General features: G+C 41.5%; 1 protein-coding gene across 1 annotated transcript in view; it reads left to right on the top strand.

Annotated features, from left to right (window-relative positions):
• The first annotated feature begins 14,600 nt into the window (after positions 1-14,600).
• Positions 14,601-21,737, top strand: part of LOC112254130 (ubiquinol-cytochrome-c reductase complex assembly factor 1) — a 35,057-nt gene continuing 27,920 nt past the window's right edge. Inside the window, exons 1-2 of the mRNA XM_024426396.2 lie at positions 14,601-14,803; positions 19,501-19,608. Coding sequence (XP_024282164.1) covers positions 14,729-14,803; positions 19,501-19,608 — 183 coding nt within the window. The 5' untranslated portion in view covers positions 14,601-14,728. The remainder of the gene's footprint in view (positions 14,804-19,500; positions 19,609-21,737) is intronic.

Below are 21,737 nucleotides of genomic sequence, written 5' to 3'. Positions count from 1 at the left end.
ACATAATTTTCTGGAATTTTCCAAGATTTTTAAAGGTGACCCACTGAAATTGTGATACAGTGAATTATAAGTGAAATAATCTGTCTGTCAACAAATGTTGGAAAAATGACTTGTGTCATGCATAAAGTACATGTCCTAACAAACTTGCCAAAACTATGGTTTGTCAACAAGAAATTTGTGGAGTGGTTACTTTTTTTTTTTACTTGAGTTTATTTTGTAAATATTTTCTTAAATCTATTTATTGAACTGCATTGTTGGTTAAGGGCTTGAATGTAAGCATTTCGGCGCATGTGACAAATACAATTTGATTTGATTTTGATTTGATTTTAAATGTATATTTACTCTGTTCCATCTCACTGCACAATCCACTGTCTCATCATTATAGCCAGGGAATTTCTAAACTTGAAATTCGATCTCCAGCTGTCCCATAGTAATGAACATGTTGGGAGTCGGAACGAGACACATGCAGGCAGCATTTCTCAGCCAGTTGAAATTATGAATCAGCTGGCATCATTTTTGTGGATATATACAAAGAAATGTCCATAGAAAACAGTTCAAATGAATTGAAATGTGGCTAGTTTGCGGTCTTTCCAGCTTCAGTTTGAAATGATTGTGTTAGCTGTGTTGTTGGCTAGCTCTTCTGAACAACAGTGTCCTGACGGGAGAGCCAGGCGAAATCGCGGAGCATTAGCTTATTGTTATGAATGTATCCAAATAAATGTCACTAGAAAACAGTATAAACATTTGCAAATGCAGCTACTTTGCTGTTATTCTGGATGCACTGTTTGATGTGACTGTAAGTTAGTCATAGTTGGATAGCTAGCAAGCCAGTATGGCAATGGAACATGTAGAATGAACGACTGGGTCGTGTCCATAGCTGCAGAACAAAAAGACTGACTGACTGGGTTATGTCTCTGGCAACCGAACATCCTGCCAGCTTGGGTAGCAACTCAAGATTTCTGTCAAGACTATATCTTGTGGAAGGATGAAAAAGTATGAATAAATTTATTAAAATAATGTTTTTTATGAAAATATGTCAATCATTATTTGAATATGTTGGTAAGCGTTGTATAAAAGTGATGATGCCCTCAAAGCCGGTGTTTGGTGGATATATTCGTGAGATTTTGTGAGATTTGGTTGAGGGCCCCCCCACCTCAAATATTTTCGTGGCCCGTCACTTGACGTCGGAGAGAAAACAAAGTTAAGTTAATTACCTGCGATTCTACACATTTTGTAATGGGGTGAAGAGAAAATAGAGACATTTTATAAAGCATTTTATGCAATTCTACACATTTTACCATGGGGCAGAGAGAACAAAATGTGTCATTTTACAACTGATTTCCTGTAATTCTACCCATTTTGCCATGGGTGAAGATACATGTTTTGCAGTTTTAAACTAAGAGAGGAAATTCACTTTTTTTGCCAGTTTAATGACGATGCCCATAATATATTTGGGCTAGGGCTGTTAATGGTTATGCTTATCGGTCAATAGGTTAATTTGCATAATTTAGTGGAATTAATTTGGCACGTGTCTTTTCATTAGTTGTCATTAGAACCTGACTGATTTATTGTTTGACTGATATTATCACCGATATTAGCCTTTTATGGATGTATTTGCATCGGTGTTTAATCCACCTAAAAGGACCGATTTAGAATAGATATATAGAATTTGTTTTTTGCATTTCATTATTTGTCCTGAAGAAACTTCTTCTCGGGCCTAACAACACCCGTGCCAATAAATACTCCAAACACTGGATTCTCGGGCATTATCACTTAAGAGTGCCTTGAATTTAAAATATTCTGCACACCCTAAAACATATACACATATGCGTACCTGCATCCTTCATTTCGCTTGTTCAAGTATACGTGCCCATCTCCAAAGAGCGCCTCTCATCTGGATACGAAAGACATGCTCCTCCAAACGTATTCAATTATTCAGTCCTATAATGCTGTATCAATGGTAGGACTAGGCTATATTTTACTTAATGAGACCATGCCTCAAACATACAATTTACAGGCTCCTAGTCTTTTTTATTTTAGGAGCAGTGCCAGAATTTATTAAAATACTGATGGAGAGAATTGTTTCTCACTTTTAAAATGAAAATGTAGGCTGTAGGAATCAAGAGCCTGATGAACGCTTTTCACACTCTAGTGGACAAAAGTGGTGATGACAGCTAAATATCTTTCAAATTTGAAATAATGTCTTCTTCTCCCCGGCACAAATGGTGAATAGTTCATATTTTCCTTGTGGTGTGGTGAACTCAATGTGATTCACTTCGTTTATTTTACTAGAAATGATTATGAAAGGTTCTGCACAGAGCACAGAATAACTGCCCCAGAGTATCCTGTTGCAGGCTTGAATAAAGATATTAGCAAGGACGTAGGAGCCGGGGAGACTGAGGCCTCTTTATTTTGAAAAGGCCTCTGCGGCTGGAATATGAGTCACTTCCCCCGCCTTCACTGACTGCTTCCTTCTCACTCTTGGTTGTTACAAGCAGTGTGACAGTGTGTGAGTGAGAGAAAAAGCACTGTGCAGCACAAAAGCATAATTTCTCACCGCACAAGGTGAATGCAAAGTGAGACATTGACATGTCAGTTGGCTAGCTAGCTTGAAGCTACTAGCTGAACACAGTCACTAATGTCATCAACAACATGAGTGAGGCTAGCTAGCCACAATAAGGATTAGACACAATAGTGGAATTTGTGGTTCAAAATAAAAGTTGGAATATCCTATTTTTGTTGGCAACAACATAGTACGTTTAAGTAAAAATGTATGAATGTGAATAAAGGTTGAAATGTTAGAACGAATGTGAGCAACTATAAACTTTCTCCTGGCTAGTAGCTAGTTTGCTTTACATTTACAGTTTAGTCATTTTTAGCTGTGTCAGGTTTTATCTAACTAGCTAATGCTGGGTAGCTCTGGATGTGTGAAAAACTGATAGTGAATGTTTTGAAGCCAATAATATTTGCTAGCTACAGAATTACTTGCACAATCACTGTCTTAGTCGTCATCATATAGCAAGTTAGCAACAGATTTTTTTTTTCAGAGAGAAAAAAAAAGCACCTAAGAGTTTTATTTCAAAGGACTGCAGAGGAGATTCTTGGCCACTGACCCCACACCACCCCTGGCAAACTAGCTGAGATTAACTAGCTGAGATTAACACGTTTAGGCATGACATGGGCTCCCGAATGGTGCAGCTGTCTAAGGCACTGCATCCTAGTGCTAGAGGCATCACTACAGACCCTGGTTTGATTCCAATCTGTATCACAACCGTCCGTGATTGAGAGTCCCATAGGCCGGCGCACAATTGGCCCAGCGTCGTCTGGGTTAGGGTTTGGCCGGTGTAAGCCGTCATTGTAAATAAGAATGTTCTTAACTGATTTGCCTAGTTAAATAAAGGTTCAATTATGGTTTTGCCTACACCTAGCAACCTGTTTAAATTGTATGAGCAAAAAATCTAAAATTTTATTTGGAATGGCAAGCCAATCAAAATGATTGGATTACTCACTCATTAATGGCTTTGGATCAAAATAAATAAGCACCAACATTATTTATGATAGTCTTTAATAAATACATGTTTTGACTGTTTTGACCAGATTCATCTGCTCATGTTGTGTGTGGTCAATTATTTGTGACGTGGCATTTAATGCATAATGAAGATAGAATCCGCCGTATTTGATGCTTATATACTCTAAAGTTTTACACAGTATCTGTTCATCAAGATCTTTATGCTTCGTTAATAAAATAAAGATAAAAAAATACTTTAAAAATGCAGATGTTTATTTCAACTACTGTACAGTACATTTCAGCTACATTTTAGTTGCACTTCCCCCGAGCTCCACGACCACAGGTAAAACCTTGCTGAGATGTTTTCAAATACTTATTTTTCACAAGGGCTATTAGCAGGACAATAGACATGATGTGGTTCTAAAAACATTGAATGTCTCGCAAACTTTGATCCATGCCAGGGCCTGCAGCACGCAAATCATTTGATCAAAACTACAGAACAGTACAAAACAAGAGAACACACATGGTTAATGTTCTTGGAAAAAATAATTTAATTAATTAAACACTACCGTTCAAAAGTTTGGAGTCACTTAGAAATGTCCTTGTTTTCCATGAAAACATACATGAAATGAGCTGCAAAATGAATAGGAAATATAGTCAAGGCGTTGACAAATAATGATTTTTAATTTAAATAATAATTGTCTCCTTCAAACTTTGATTTTGTCAAAGAATCCTCCATTTGCAGCAATTACAGCCTTGAGGAACTTTGGTATTCTATGTGTCAATTTGTTGAGGTTTTCTGAAGAGATTTTACCCCATGCTTCCTGAAGCACCTCCCACAAATTGGATTGGCTTAAAACTTCTTGTAACTACCCATCCCGGGTCCAGGAGCATTGTCATCAACTACAGTAATTAGCAAAATGCAACGGATAAAAAATATTTTCTAGAAAATATTCTTATTCATGAAATATAGTGAAACACAGCTTAGCCTTTTGATTATCACCCTGTCATCTCAGATTTTGAAATTATGCTTTACAGCCAAAGCAAGACAAGCATTTGTGTAAGTTTATCGATAGCCTAGCATAGCATTATGCCTAGCTAGCAGCAGGCAACCTGGTCACGAAAATCAGAAAAGCAATCAAATTAAATCGTTTACCTTTGAAGAGCTTTGGATGTTTTCACTCACGAGACTCCCAGTTTGATAGCAAATGTTCCTTTTTTCCCAAAATATTATTTTGTAGCCGAAATAACTCTGTTAGTTCTTCACGTTTGGCTGAGAATTCGACCGGAAATTGCGGTCACGACAATGCCGAAAAATATTCCAAATTAGCTCCATAATATTGACAGAAACATGGCAAACGTTGTTTATAATCAACCCTCAAGGTGTTTTTCTAATATCTATTCGACAATATATCCACCGGGACAGCTGTATTTTCAGTAAGCCCGGGAGGAAAAATAGCTACCTCTGTCTATTACGCAAGAATTACTCTGAGAGCCCTCAGCCGGACACTTACGCAATGTAGTCGCTTACGCTCATTCTTCAACATAAAGGCGTGAAACTACGTCATAATGCTGTAGACACCTTGGGGACTACGTAGAAAAAGGAATACCTCCGTTTCTTGTCCACGTTTTGTTTATAAATCCACCAGAAATTGCGCTGAAAAAAACTCCAAATTAGATCCATAATATCAACAGAAACATGGCGAAAGTGGTTTATAATCAATCCTCAAGGAGTTTTTCAAATATCTCTTCGATAATATATCAACCGAGACATTTGGCTTTTAAGTAGGAGCGAGGGGAACAATGGCCGCCTTTGTCTATTACGCACAAATCACTCTGAGAGCCACCACCTGACCACTGACGCAATGTTGTCGTTCACGCTCATTTTTGAAAATAAAAGCCTGAAACTATGTCTAGTGGCTGTAGACTCATTAGGGAAGCCATAGAAAAGGGAATCTGGGCAATAGGGATGCATAGGAACACAGGGGTTTCAAAATAAGAGTCACTTCCTGATTGGATTTTTCTCAGGCTTTCGCCTGCAATATCAGTTCTGTAATACTCACAGACAATATTTTTACAATTTTGGAAACTTTAGAGTGTTTTCTATCCTAAGCTGTCAATTATATGCATATTCTAGCATCTGGTCCTGAGAAATAGCCCATTTACTTTGGGAACGTTATTTTTCCAAAAATGAAAATAGTGCCCCCTAGTTTCAAGAGGTTAAAGAAAAACTAACAGGTCTGTGAGAGCCAGAATTCTTACTGGTTGGTAGGTGATCAAATACTTATGTCATGCTATAAAATGCAAATGAATTACTTAAAAATCATACAATGTGATTTTCTGGATTTTTGTTTTAGATTCCGTCTCTACATATACATATATATATTCCCCAGGGCAGTGATTGTGGACATTACCCTCTGTAGGGTGCTGTCATTTGGGTGGGATGTTAAATGGGTATCCTGACTCTCTGTGGTCACTAAAGATCCCATGGCACTTATCGTAAGAGTAGGGGTGTTAAACTTGGTGTCACAGCTAAATTCCCAATCTGGCCCTCACACCATCATGGCCACATAACCATCCCCAGCTTCCAATTGGCTCCTTCATCCCCTGTAACTATTGGTAGCCATCTACTCCAGCCTTGTCTGTAAAACACTCAGTTACATAAATTAGAATTTTCGAGCTAGTTGTGTGTTGGTATGAAAGTGTATAAATTGGCTGTAGTTCATAGACTGTCTCAGTTCTCAAGCTAGAAATCTTGCTGCCAATTTAGTGACATTAACTAGATAACAGCAAGCTGACAATATTGACATGTCTATGTTAGGTGTGCTAAGATAGCCAGTCTAATAGAGATCAATACACTAAGTGGTTAAATTGTGTATTTTGTTGTACTGTAGGTGGTACAGAATCTGATTCCACCAGCCTGTGCTTCTAACCCCTAGCTCTGCACAAGGTGAAGGTAAGTTGGGAAAAATACAAACTGATTGCTAAAATAGCTCAATTTACAGTAAGCATGGCATAAACATGAATTGGGTCATGTTTGTATGGTTTTGTATTTGTATTATGGGATTACAGGTAGCCTAAGGAGTGAGGACCATAGACTACCTTCCAGACCATGTAATCAATTTAGTCTACCTGTCACACCTGCTCCTGCAACACCCTCTACTGCTCATCCTGTGTCTCATTGACCTGCCGCCACTCCCCCAGTACTCTCTCCCTCTCCGTGTGTGATGGTGTGGGCGGAGACAGGTGTGCTAGAGTCAGAGCAGATCCCCACCAGCTGCAACCAGTTCCATAATCAAGACCTCTACAAACTCAGCCCTGCCTCTTCCACACTGCCGGAACGTAATCTGTTTATTCTGCCCGCTCTGACTCTGGTCCCTGTCTCACGGCTCGTCCTCATGCTTCTCTGTCCTGGATTCCCCACACTACTACCCCCTTGGATTCCCTCCGGACCTGCGTACCCTGTCTCAAACCCTCTCGCCTCCGCACGTGGTTTCCAGCAACTCGCCCGAGCTTCCCGTGACTTGCACTCCATCTCCCCCCTGCGGTTCAATAAATACCTTGGTTACTTCATCCCAGTCTCCTCATCTGAATCTTCTCTTGAGTTCCCCTGTTCCACTCCGCGTAAGACTACCTCTTTTCTCTTTTATCATTTTCTCTTTGTAAAACAGGTTATCGAGAGTCCTTTGGGTATACAAGCATGTGGGAGTGAATACATATTGTGGGACAGAAACCAGCAAGGGACACTGAAAGGTATAAACTCAAGACTACAACAATAAGTCTGTCAATTTGTTTACTGTAAAATTGCATTCTAAATCAAATCAAATTTTATTTGTCACATACACATGGTTAGCAGATGTTAATGTGAGTGTAGCGAAATGCTTCTATCTGGTCAAACAATTTTTCCCCCAAATGTTTACTAAGAGTTGGTAACCGGCTGATTGGTTGTGTCACGTCCTGACCTTAGTTCCCTTGTTATGTTTCTTGTTTAGGTTGGTCAGGGCGAGTTGGGGTGGGCATTATATGTTTTGTGATCTATGTTTTCCATTTCTATGTATTTGGCCTGGTATGGTTCCCAATCAGGTAGCTGGCAATCGTTGTCTCTGATTGAGAACCATACTTAGGCAACCTGTTTTTCCCACTTGAGTTGTGGGTAGTTGTTTTCTGTCTCTGTGTCTCTACCAGACAGGACTGTTTCGGTTGTTCTTTTGTTTTACTTGGTGTTTCAGTGTTCAGTTTTCGAATAAATCTAACATGGACAGTTATCACGCAGGATCAAAAAAGGACCAAGCAGCGTGGTCACCAGGAGCAGCGTGGAATGGACTCATGGATATGGGAGGACATTCTGGATGGGAAGGGTTCCTACACATGGGAGGAGATCCTGGCTGGAAGGGATCGCCTCCCATGGGAACAGGTGGAGGCAGCCAGGAGAGCGGGGCAGCAGGTAAAGGGAGCCAGCGCTTTGAGGGAACACGGCTGGCAAGGAAGCCCGAGAGGCAGCCCCAAAAACGTATTGGGGGGGGCACACGGGGAGTGTGGCTAAGTCAGGTAGGAGACCTGAGCCAACACCCTGTGCTTACCGTGGAGAGAGGTGGACCGGGCAGGCACCGTGTTATGCCGTGAGACGCACGGTGTCCCCAGTGCGCAGGTATAGCCCGCATCTGGTCTCCAGTGTGTCTCCTCGGCCCGGGTTATATGGCACCACCCCTAAGCACGGTGTCCCCGGTTCGCCAGCACAGCCCAGTGCGGTCTGTTCCACCCCGCCGCACTTGCCGGGCTACAGGGAGTATCCAGCCAGGACGAGTTGTGCAGGCTTGGTGCTCGAGACCTCCAGTGCGCCTCCACGGTCCGGTCCATCCGGTGCCTCCTCCACGCAACAGGCCTCCGGTGGCAGCCCCACACACCAGACTGTATCTCCATCTCCTCCCTCCAGGTGCTCCCTCCTGTCCAGCGCTTCCAGAGTCTCCCTCCTTTCCAGAGCTTCCAATGCCTCCCTCCTTTCCAGCGCTTCCAGAGCCTCCCTCTTTTCCTGCACTTCCAGAGCCTCCCTCCTGTCCTGCGCTTCCAGAGCCTCCCTCCTGTCCTGTGCTTCCAGAGCCTCCCTCCTGTCCTGTGCTTCCAGAGCCTCCTTCCTGTCCAGAGCTTCCAGAGCCTCCCTCCTGTCCAGCGCTTCCAGAGCCTCCCTCCTGTCCAGAGCTGCCAGGGCCTCCCTCCTGTCCGGAGCTGCCGGGGCCTCCCTCCTGTCCGGAGCTGCCGGAGCCGCCCGTCAGTCAGGAGCTGCCGGAGCCGCCCGTCAGTCAGGAGCTGCCGGAGCCGCCCGTCAGTCAGGAGCTGCTGGAGCCGCCCGTCACTCTGGCACCTCCAGTGCGCCTCCACGGCCCGGTCCATCCGGTGCCTCCTCCACGCAACAGGCCTCCGGTGGCAGCCCCACGCACCAGACTGTCTCTCCGTCTCCTCCCTCCAGGTGCTCCCTCCTGTCCAGCGCTTCCAGAGTCTCCCTCCTTTCCACAGCTTCCAGAGCCTCCCTCCTTTCCAGCGCTTCCAGAGCCTCCCTCCTTTCCTGTGCTTCCAGAGCCTCCCTCCTGTCCTGCGCTTCCAGAGCCTCCCCCCTGTCCTGCGCTTCCAGAGCCTCCCTCCTGTCCTGCACTTCCAGAGCCTCCCTCCTGTCCAGCGCTTCCAGAGCCTCCCTCCTGTCCAGCGCTTCCAGAGCCTCCCTTCTGTCCGGAGCTGCCGGGGCCTCCCTCCTGTCCGGAGCTGCCGGAGCCGCCCGTCAGTCAGGAGCTGCCGGAGCCGCCCGTCAGTCAGGAGCTGCCAGAGCCACCCGCCTGTCCGGCGCTGTCGGAGTCTCCCGTCGATTCGGGGCCCGCTGCAAGGGTCCCCAGTCAGAGGTCGGCAGCGAGGGTCGCCGAATCAAAGGCGCCACGTAAGGGGGCCAAGACTATGGCAGAGTTCTCGCCTGAAGCCCATATTTGATGATTCTATGTGCGTAGAGTCAGTATAAATGTGTGCAGAGTCCTGTGAACGTGCATAGAGACAGTGCAAAAATAAAATACAAGGGTCTATGCAGATAATCTGTGCAGCCATTTAGCAGTTTTATGGCTTGGGGATAGAAGCTGTTCAGGAGCCTGTTGGTATCAAACTTGATGCTCCGGTACACCTGCCATGCAGAAGCAGAGAAATCAGTCTATGGCTTGGGTGGTTGGAGTCTTTAGCAATTTTACGGGCCTTCCTTTCACACCACCTGATATTAATAATTGTTTTACCTTTATTTAACTAGGCAAGTCAGTTAACTTAATCGATATGACAGCAGCCAGTGAAAGTGCAGGGCGCCAAATTCAAAACAACAGAAATCTCATCATTAAAATTCCTCAAACATACATGTATCTTATACCATTTTAAATGTAATCTTGTTGTTAATCCCACCACAGTGTCCGATTTCAAATAGGCTTTACAGCGAAAGCACCACAAACGATTATGTTAGATCAGAGCCAAGCCACAGAAAAACACAGCCATTTTTCCAGCCAAAGACAGGAGTCACAAAAATCAGAAATAGAGAAAATGAATCACTAACCTTTGATGCTCTTCATCAGATTACACTCATAGGACTTCATGTTACACAATGCATGTATGTTTTGTTTGATAAAGTTCATATTTATATAAAAAAATCTCAGTATACATTGGGCGCGTTATGTTCAGTAGAGAGCCACATCAATTTACAGAAATACTCATTATAAATGTTGATAAAAGTATTATGTTAAAATACAAGTGTTATGCATGGAATTATACTTCTCCTTAATGCAACCGCTGTGTCAGATTTCAAAAAAGATTTACGGAAAAAGCAAACCATGCAATAATCTGAGTACGGCGCTCAGAGAACAAATGCATATATCCGCCATGTTGGAGTCAACAGAAGTCAGAAATAACATTATAAATATTCACTTACCTTTGATGATCTTCATCAGAATGCACTACCAGGTATCCCAGTTCCACAATAAATGTTTGATTTGTTCGATAATGTCCATCATTTATGTCCAAATAGCGCGTTTGGTAAACAAATCAAAACTCACGAAGCGCATTCACTAGTTGCAGACGAAATGTCAAAAAGTTCCGTGACAGTCCATAGAAACTAGTCAAATGATGTATGGAATCAATCTTTAGGATGTTTTTAACATAAATCTTCAATAATATTCCAACCGGAGAATTCCTTTGTCTTCAGAAAAGCAAAGGAACGGGAGATACCTCTCATGTGAAATGCGCGTGACTGCTGCCAGACCTCTGACTCATTCAGCCCCCCTTCATAGTAGAATCCTCAAACAAGTTTCTAAACGAGGTTGACATCTAGTGGAAGCCTTTAGGAGGTGCAAGATGACCAATGGTCGATTTTCTTGTATCTTCTATAGGGGCTGAGTTGAAAATCGACCAACCTCAGATTTCCCACTTCCTGGTTGGATTTTTTCCCTCAGGTGTTTGCCTGCCATGTGAGTTCTGTTATCCTCACAGACATCATTCAAACAGTTTTCGAAATGTCAGAGTGTTTTCTATCCGAATACACTAATAATATGCATATATTAGCAACTGGGACTGAGGAGCAGGCAGTTTACTCTGCCCCCCAGCCATAAGAAGTTTTTAAGATTCTTATCTACAATGACAGCTTAGGAACACTGGGTTAACTGCCTTGTTCAGGGGCAGAATGACAGATTTTCACCTCAGGGATTTGATCTAACAACCTTTCGGCTACTGGCCCAACGCTCTAACCACTAGGCTACCTGCCACCCCAAGGATTCCTGTGAGTAGGCAGAGAACAAGAGAGAGTGACGTGAAGAATATGTGCTTCAGTAAACTGGGATTTTTAGCATTTATAGCCATGGTTGTTAATTGTACAGCAGAAGTGAGTCAAAAGTGTGTACGGTGTGTGTGTGTATGGTGTGTGTGTGTATGTGTGTACGGTGTGTGTGTACGGTGTGTGTGTGTATGTGTGTACGGTGTGTGTGTATGTGTGTACGGTAATAGGTGGTAGGGTCATTTTCCTTTTCCCCAATTTATATACTAACATTCTAACGTGTATGAGATGGAGTGTGTGTGTACGGTGTGTGTGTGTATGTGTACAGTGTGTGTTTGTATGTGTATACGGTGTGTGTGTGTGTGCGTGTGTGTGTGTGTGTGTGTACGGTGTGTGTACGGTGTGTGTACGGGAATAGATGGTTGGGTAATTTTCCTTTTCCCCAATTTTGTATTATTGTATCAAAGAAAATAATGTAGGTGGGTGATTCTGCAACTATGTGCACTTCTATGTCCTCTGGGTTAATTTTAGGGATTAAAAAAAAAAAACGCTTTTATTCTTTATATGTTAAGTATCAAGTATTTTAGCTACTTTCAGATGCATTTTATATCTCAATTGCCCTTGTCCCTGACCCATACTTTTGAGCTTCTACTATGTTTTTCTATAAGAAAACATGAATTAACCCGTATATAATGTATCCACTTGAGGAGGTCAATTAAATAAAAGCTATATCAATATTTATTGTGAGTTTGCCCGTAATTTTTTTACACTTCATTTTTTTACACTTCATTTCTACCACTGAGGGCAAATTCCTCATTAATAATGTTTTTTCAAGTATGTTTTTAGAATATGCTACATAAAACAGAGGTCACAGACATAGAAATATATACGATACCAGGAACATCTGCAAAAATAATGGGAGAGATACTGGAAGAAAAAAGAGAAGGGAGAAGTGAAATCTATCTCTGAGCTTACAAAGCGAGAACAAAGAGGCAAGAGAAGGCAATGGAAATGCAACCAATGGAATAGAAGACAGACTTCAAAGACCACAGTTGAAATGGAGACGTACCTATCAGGCAACACACCACCTCAGTCACCAGATGACTTGCAGCCAGAACAGCATACCACTCTGCATACCACTGCTGGCTTGCTTCTGAAGCTAAGCAGGGTTGGTCCTGGTCAGTCCCTGGATGGGCTAAATTCCCAATCTGGCCCTCAAACCATCACAGTCACCTAATAATCCCTAGTTTAAATTGGCTCATTCATCCCCCCTCCTCTCCCCTGTAACTATTCCCCAGGTCGTTGCTGCAAATGAGAATGTGTTCTCAGTCAACTTTACCTGGTAAAATAACGGAGAAAAAAATATGTTAAAAAAACTTGATAAAGCTTTACGGAAAGCTGAGAAATACAAAAAACGTTCCACTGATGAAGAAAATGGAGAGACAAGATTTGTCACACCTGCTCCCGCTCCCCTTCCCTGGCACTTGAAGGCGCCAGGCTCCCCAGCATTATGCACTCCTGCTACCATCATTACGCACACCTGCCTCCCCCTGTCATGCGCATCAGTGAATTTTGGATCCACCTGGACTCAATCACCTTTCCGCTCTGTTCCCTGTTTCAGCATTAATTGTCGTTTGTCGTTGCTTACCCGTGTGCTTACGCTGTTCCCGCTCTTCCTTGTCCAGTGGCCGCGCCTTGGCCGGCCCGTCAGGCTCGCCCAGGTGGGACGAGGGTGGCACCCCTAGAAGGGGGGTACTGTCACGCCTGCTCCAGCTCCCTGGCACTCGGAGGCGCCAGGCTCCCCAGCATTATGCACTCCTGCCACTATCATTACGCACACCTGCCTTCCCCCGTCATGCGCATCAGCGATTATTGGACTCACCTGGACTCAGTCACCTCTGTCATTACATCCCCTTTTTCTGTCTGGTTCCCCGCTCTGTTCCCTACTTCAACATTAATTGTCGTTTGCCGTTGTTTACCCGTGTGCTGACCCTGTTCCTGTTTTGTTACCTGTCTGTTCTTGATTACATGTTGACTCCCCGTACCTGCTTCTCATCTCCAGCGTCGGTCATTACAAGATTCCCCAAAGACAAAACAGCAAATAAAGGGAACTCCGAAGAACTTGAGAAGTATTTTATTGTATCAAAATACCATCATTGCTGAAAAGTAAAAACAAATGTGCAGTGCCAAGGACAAACAAGTGGCTTCAAAATTGTTCAGAGGCAACATCCTGAGAAGGTATGGCCTGGGCAAAGCCGCAAACAGAGAATTTGGGTTTTCAGCAAAAGCAATTAGGGCAAATCAATACAGGCCAAGAAGTCTTCAATACTCCAGGAAAAAGCAGTGTAACAGAATTAGCATAGCCACAGAAGAGAATATCACTAGATGATATGAACGTGATTGCTTTGCAGAGAACTACCTGTGTAAATTAACCAGAGATATCCCGGCAGTTCACTTTGGTGATTCTCATAAGCAGGTGAACCTCCACACCTGTGTTGGATATACCACAAAGGATACAGTTTCACTTTGCTCACTGAGCTCTTCTATGCAGATGATCTCTCAAAAACACTGGCCTACTTCCTTGAGCTCTGCCCATCGGCTACTTTTGGAATCTTACTTTGTGTTATGTTAATTACATGTTTTAAAATGGTTGTTGTTCAAAATGTTTGCAATAAAATATTTTTGTTCATTTTTTTTTTACCATAGATGTAATTTCCACCACACCTGGTCATTTCCACCACACCGATATTTTTGAGGTAAATTCGTATATAATTTACATTGATTGATTTGTTTTAGATAAGGAAAGTATATGGTTGTTATTATAATCTCACAAAAAGTTGGGTGGAAATATATTGTTTTTCATGATAAATGTTTTCAGTCGTCACGAAGGCAAGTTTATACATTCAGGCGTCGTGTTGATTTATTAATATTAGGAAAACCTTAAAAATCACTTAAAATAATATCCAATACAAGTTCATGTACACATATAAGAAATGTGTTATAAATGAATTGTACGATGATGTTTAATGCCTTGACAGAAATGACATTTGTCTATGGCTGTCTGAGAAAAAAAATCTACAATATATACATGCCTGAATAGTATGATCGCAGCCATGATCAGATATTGCTTCAATACAAATCAAAGACGATTATAATACTTGTATAATTGTGTTTCAATCAGTTTAATTTATGAAAGCCTGCAACGCCGAAGTGCACGAAGTTGCAATTATCCAGGTAGGCCGTGAATACCCTCACACGCCAGTACAGTAGGTGGCAGTGTATGTACCTAAAAGTTGGATGTGATCAACCAACCAAAAACCAAATCAAAAAGAAGAAGTAGGGCCAGTGTTACAAAACGTGAAGATTTAATTGAAACACATTCTGTTACCCGCGTCTTGGTTTCAATACGTAGGTTAAATATTGTAACTTTTGTCGGAGTCATGTATCGGCGACTATTGCAGTCCGCTGTGAGGAACATAATAAATACGTCAGCATCCAGAGTCACCTTCGGCAAGGTAATGTAAGGCTTGCTCACATGAAGGCTATAGCTAGCCAGCTAGCTTAGCTAACAGTCAAGTCGCAACATTTTCTGTATTGGTTGCCAAATAAAATAACTTCAGTGCCAACCAAATTTCTCGCCCTTGTTGGATTGGAACATGAATCATAGATCGTAGCCTTACTCTATTGAATGTTCCAAAAACAAGAAAAACATGAGCTAACGTTAGCCAATGTCAGCTAGCATTACCTCCAACCCAGGAGAACTAGGGTGTCACTAACTTATTTCAATATTCTTCCTAAATTGCACTCTCCTTGCCTTTGTGTAAAACTTCGAGAGATGTACTCGATTACACACTATGACGTGGTAGGCTGCTTCATCTTTTTGCTGCGGTTGAGAACAGTCCGCAGTGACTAACTCTCTTATACACTTCACTAAACCAGAGGCCAAGTCAGGGTTCTAAGATCACAACGACAGCAATACAAAATGTTATTGGTATACAGGTAGCTTAGCTCTCGAGAATCAAATGTGTTGGAGTCAAAAAGGCAATCAGGTAGCCAGGGACGTCACTAGAGATTTCATGGATAGAAGCACAAGCATTTCGCTACGCATTAACGTCTGCTAACCATGTGTATGTGACAAATACAATTTGATTTGATTTGGATTTGATTTGGATAGGGGGGCTAAGCCTCTTTTAGGAGGGTCTGGGCATACTCCCCCAGCATTTGTTTTAAAGCCCCCCAAACGTTTTCATCAATCAATTCAAATGTATTTATATAGCCCTTCGTACATCAGCTGATATCTCAAAGTGCTGTACAGAAACCCAGGCTAAAACCCCAAACAGCAAGCAATGTATTTTTAGAGTAACAACGGGTGTAAAATCGATCAAAATAAGGTTATTTTTGGTTAAGGTTGGCTAAAAGTATACCTGTCTCATAGTTTGTGTTAGAAACTGATATATAATTACTTTATTTGAATATAATTTAAGTCCACTCTGTCCCCATCCATCCAACACCAACAAAAGGTCCAAAAATGCCTGTACTATCTAGCCAAAATACTTTTGGGATGTTATTTTGAGAGAGAGGGGGAGAAATGTGAAGACATGCAGGTCATATTATACCACTAGAAAAAATCTTTATTTAAATTTGTTGCTCAAAATTAACCCAGTAATTCAGACACATGGAACATCTTAAACAGTATCATCCACAATGGGGCAAAACTAAATTAAACTAATGAGCTAAATATGATTTTAAAAACTGAAAAATAATTAGGAATAAAATCTGATAAAGAACATCCCAAAGAAATATTACAACCTATATTACAGAACTTCTCCTGCTTCTCTCTTGATGCTTATTTTGTGGTTGGATGCATCAAAGTGTACCTCCAATTTTTAAAGGTGGAGGTCAACAACACTATTGTGGCTTAGTGGCCAAAAGCACTTCACCCTCAATGGACATGGCTGCAAGACTTGCAAGCCTTTTCTGGCCCATTGTCTTACGCAACCAGGAGTGCATCCGGCGCAGTGCACTAAAGGACCTTTCACAGGAGCAGCTGCTCACAGGAATTGTGAGGGCAACCTGAATGAAACATATCATCATCCAGGAGGTTATGCACAGCAAGCATATCTTTGGGAGGACATCCAGCCTTTCTTTTCAGGGCAAGGAAGTTTCTGGCCACCAACATCTCTTCTGTTTTAACAGAAGTGCTTGGCAAACTCAGTTAAGCATGATGTACCAAGGAAGTTTTTTGAGCTGGGCAGCATGCCTGTATGCCTTTTGAGTAGACCTGCATCTACAGTCGAGAATTGCTGGTCAAGCTCACAAACCATCCTCTCCAAGCAGGGGAGCAACAACTCTGTTTTCATTGTTTGGGAACATGAACATTCTGTGCCTAAACCCAAGGAGGTCTCCACCACAAAATCTCCCATTTTCCTTTGTTTGTGCTTTCTTGATGCATCTGCCTCTGGAATGTTGTGAATTTCAGAGTGCTTTGGTTCTATCATGAAGTTCTTTGGCAAATGTATCTGTGAGTTTGCCTATCAGTGTGTCACATACAGGCTTGTTTGCTGAAACAAGCTTCTGCCAGGTCTCTTTCTGGAGGAACTTGTGTCGTCCCTCAGTTATAGAAAGAAGGGACTGAAACATCAATAGCAAATACACGGTGGAGAAATTATGAAGCTTTGCTCTCAGACCAACAGCCATGGGGGATCCAATAGTAGATGGACAATCAAAAATAGCAGTTAAGGTGTCATGCCCAGCAAGTGTTTGAGAGCTGTACAAGTTCAGCTGATGCTATTCCAAGTTTGGACTGAGCTTCTTTGAACTTGTGGTGGTTAACTAGGGATGTACTGAAAAATGAATACACATTCTCCAAGAAACTGAGAAACTCGGCAGCTTCCGAAATTGCTCTGCAAGTATGACACAACACCAAATGATGCTCATGAGCATAGCAATGTACATAAAATGCCTCCGGATGCAGCACTCTGAAATGTACTTGCACACCTCCTTTGGACCCGCTTATGACAGCTGCACCATCATAGGTCTGTGCCTGCTACCCCTCATTTGTTGTAGCTGTCGCAACTCATATCGATTGGGCATCAACTGACTTGATTTCTGCTAGTGCTAGTAAACACTCCTTAACTGTCCCCTCTGTTACATACCTAACACACAGAGCCAACTGTTCAGTCTGCCCATCCCTGGCCTCATCTGCCATAATGGCATACATTCCAGATTTTGACATCTCAGAGACCATGGTGTCCATAATCTCTTGAGCACAGCATTCGATTATGTCATTCTGAGATTCTGGAGAGAGACGTTGCATTTGATGGAGTATTGTACCTTTGCAGGAAAGGGTCAAACTCCTTCATAAGCTCCATACATTCAAGAAATTTCCCTCTATTTGTGCTTTCACTAGATTCATCATTGGCACGGAAAGAGTCCCTGTCTTCCTAACTTTGAGGTGACTGCAACAATTCTCCTCAGATACTCCCTTCTCTCTGCAATATCACTAGCATGGGCAGATATTAAAATCTGAGTAATGTTCCCATGACTGCTAGTTGCCTGGTAGCTTTGCCATGCCCACAACACTGTCTCTGTGCCATTTCATGTTTACCGAAGATAAACAAAGCTTTAAAAAAATACATTGTAGCCATTACTGACAAAATAATCAAATGTAATGTTTTTGCCAAAAACTCTACATGGAAAGCAGAAAGCTGCGTTTTTGTGGACAGAGTACTCTACCCAATTGTATTTCTCAAACCAGCAGTGCTGAAATGCCCTTTTCTCTGTACCAAAACATTAGTGTGGGTAGCTATTCAGCTTCACTTGTCTGGGCCCAGTGTCTTTGACACCTAAATTGCTCTAATTTCTGGAAGGAGTTGCTGCAGCGGCTTGATTTACTTTCTTTCTCTGGATCTGTTTGTTGTCCCTGCCTCTCTGGATCTGTTTGTTGTCCCTGCCTCTCTGGATCTGTTTGTTGTCCCTGCCTCTCTGGATCTGTTTGTTGTCCCTGCCTCTCTGGATCTGTTTGTTGTCCCTGCCTCTCTGGATCTGTTTGTTGTCCCTGCCTCGCTGGATCTGTTCGCTCTCTCTCACTTATACAGCTCGCATGTTGATCTCTGCCTTGCATAGAAGCCTCTCTTTCTGCATGACCCTTTAAGATATCATGAACATAATTTATTTATGCCTAACAAAAGTAAGACATGCTGTACAAATTTAACTGAAAGCTTAAACATCTACTTGCTTTAAAAAAAAATCACCAACCTTCATCAGACACGCTCCCTCAGCCCTGTCAGCCTCCAGCTTCTTTCTCTCATTCTTGTCTGCTGTGTTTTGACATGTATTGTTATTAAACTCATATTTACAATAACTGAAGGCTTAATAGGTGATTAATCAGTTTAAGTTTTAATTTGCTTGTTTGAACTGGTAAAATCTTAATTTCTCACCGGATTGGCCTTCGGCAGAGCTGGTGGCACTGCCTCGCTTGAAGAATTTCCGTATACCCATCTAACGTTAGTCGTTAACTAGCCTACAGTTTAGAAATTAAGGATAATACAATCACATTGTGATCAACACTATACCACCTTTTATACACATGACCTACTTATAATTAGGTGGCGACGATACCTAGTTATGTCGAATTTAAAAGATACCGTTAACTAGCTCGCAGCGTTTGTTACACTGTTAATTTACAGGCAGCCTCACATTAAAACGTATTCGTTAACAAAGCTTTGATTATGACCAAAGTTTATAGTAGTGAATGCTCTTCTAAATTACCACAAATTCACATTGTATCCTATCTGCATGAATCCGCCCTGTCAGAGCCTATTCCTGTCAGTTTACTGTTAGCTAGCAGTCTCAAGCTACAGCAGTAGCTAACGTTAACCAAAATGTTATATACAAGTAGACCTAAGTCACTAGCGCATGCAGCAGCCTCCCCTGAAGCCCCCCTAAAATAGGCCTATCGACGTCTCTGCAGGTAGCTATGATAGTTCAGCAAAACTGAAAAGCTTTGAGAACATTTAGCCTACCATGGACACATGCACATATTTTTTTCTCTTTATAAAATGTATATAATCGGACTTTACTAGTGCTACTACTAATTGTCTAATTGCATGGTACATCCACTCCCAAATATGTTGGTAAGTAGGCCTAACTGCATCTGACAGTCCTTTTATTGGATTTTACCTAATGCCATATTTTTCTGTCATTTTTTTAGGCATTTGAGCAAGAGGCCTGTCTTGGAAGAGCTTTAATTGCTTGCCGGTTGTTAGCCTCAACCTCTCCATCCCAGACACAATGCCGGACCCTTCACAGCACTTCACAGGTATGTGCTAACCACCATGACTCACATCAAGGCTGGAACAACAGCAAATGTGCCTTCGCAGATGGTATTTTCAGTCTAGCCTAAGCCTAATTTAGCCCAATATTGAACTAAAGGAGCCTAATATTAATGTAAGGTCCTTGGACTAAGGAGTAACATGTTCTGTTTAAAAGACTAATTGGCTCCGGGAGGCAAAACGGCCAAATACTCCATAAAAACGTGAATCGATTCTGAATTGCGTTACTGTTCTAGAAACATAAATCTCTCTACTTGCATTGGGCGGCAGTTAAGTAAAGGTACAATTTTTAAATAAAATATCACAATCAATTATTTTGCAAAGTCCACACTACCTGTACACAGTTTTAACCAGGGATTGGAACTGGTTCAGGGAACCGAACTAATAAATACATTTTTGAAAGAACAGAAACAGAACTAAGAACAAAAGTGATCCATACTATACTAAAACAGATGTTATTTGAAAAGCATGGGATCTGGTTAATGTTATTTTTATGTTCCATGCGTTTGTTTTTTTATTTTTTTATTTAACTAGGCAAGTCAGTTAAGAACAAATTCATATTTTCAATGACGGCATAGGAACAGTGGGTTAACTGCCTGTTCAGGGGCAGAACGACAGATTTGTACCTTGTCAGCTCGGGGATTTGAACTTGCAACCTTTCGGTTACTAGCAATAAAGCGCCTATGCAAATCCCTCTCTGCCACTCAGACTTATTCTAGTGTCTGGCTGAAATCTTTGCCATAGTGTGTATGTGTTTAGTCTTCCTGCCCCTCCTCACTCTGAAGCATAGGCTACTGTACTGACATTACAAGTGTGATTCGGAAGATATACATTTTTTTATTAGTTAGAGAAGAATGTATGAACTTTTTCAATGCTAAACTCAGCAAAAAATGAAACATCCCTTTTTCAGGACCCTGACTAATTATCTTTGAAAGAAAAAATCAAAATATCTTAATTGTAAAGGGTTTGACTTCTTATGGTATAAGAGGACGCTTGCGTCCCACTTGGCCAAAAAACAGGGAAAATGCAGCGCGGCAAATTCAAATAAATTGATATAAAAATCAAACTTTCATTAAATCACACATGTAAGATACTCAATTAAAGCTACACTCGTTGTGAATCGAGCCAACATGTCAGATTTTAAAAAGGCTTTTCGGCGAAAGCATAAGAAGCTATTATCTGATGATAGAACAACAGTAAACAGAGGGTAGCATATTTCAACCATGCAGGCACTACACAAAATGCAGAAATAAAATATAAAACATGCCTTACTTTTGACAAGCTTCTTTTCTTGGCACTCCAATATGTCCCATATACATCACAATTGGTCCTTTTGTTAGATTAATTCCGTCCATATATATCCAAAATGTCAATTTATTTGGCACGTTTGATCCAGAAAAAAACAGCTTCCAAAATGCGCAACAAAATATTTCAAAAGTTGCCTATAAACTTTGCCAAAATATTTCAAACTACTTTTGTAATAAAACTTTAGGTATTTTTGAAACGTTAATAATTGATCAAATTGAAGACGGGTCTATCTGTGTTCAATACAGGAAGATAACAAACCAAGCTACTTTTCAAGTCTTGCGCAACTCTCAACAGTGTTACGCAGTTCCTAGTTGGCCCTACTTCATTGCACAAATGAATAACCTCAACCAAATTTCAAAGACTGGTGACATACAGTGGAAGCGGTAGGAACTAAAAACAAGTTCTTAAGAAATATAATTTTCCTATCAGAAATCAGTGAACAGAGACTTAAAAAAATAAAAAATTCTGAACGGTTAGTCCTCAGGGTTTTTGCCTGCTACATACATTATTATACTCCCAGTTGAAGGACATTAAAAGATACTGACATTACAAGTGTGATTCAGAAGATATACATTTTTTTTATTAGCTAGAGAAGAATGTATGAACTTTTTCAATGCTAAACTCAGCAAAAAATGAAACATCCCTTTTTCAGGACCCTTAAGCAGTCAAAACTCGTACAAAGTGACATCAAATTGCCTTCTCTGGGATTTATCACCTCACACTTTAATCTATATGTAGGATGTCATGTTCAATAATGTATTGAGGTTCAGTCGTGAATCACAGATTAGAGGTCGACCGATTATGATTT

The sequence above is a fragment of the Oncorhynchus tshawytscha genome, linkage group LG07, assembly GCF_018296145.1.
Source record: "Oncorhynchus tshawytscha isolate Ot180627B linkage group LG07, Otsh_v2.0, whole genome shotgun sequence".
In the NCBI taxonomy this organism is placed as follows: Eukaryota; Metazoa; Chordata; class Actinopteri; order Salmoniformes; family Salmonidae; genus Oncorhynchus; species Oncorhynchus tshawytscha.
This window is presented reverse-complemented; position numbering and strand designations above follow the sequence as displayed.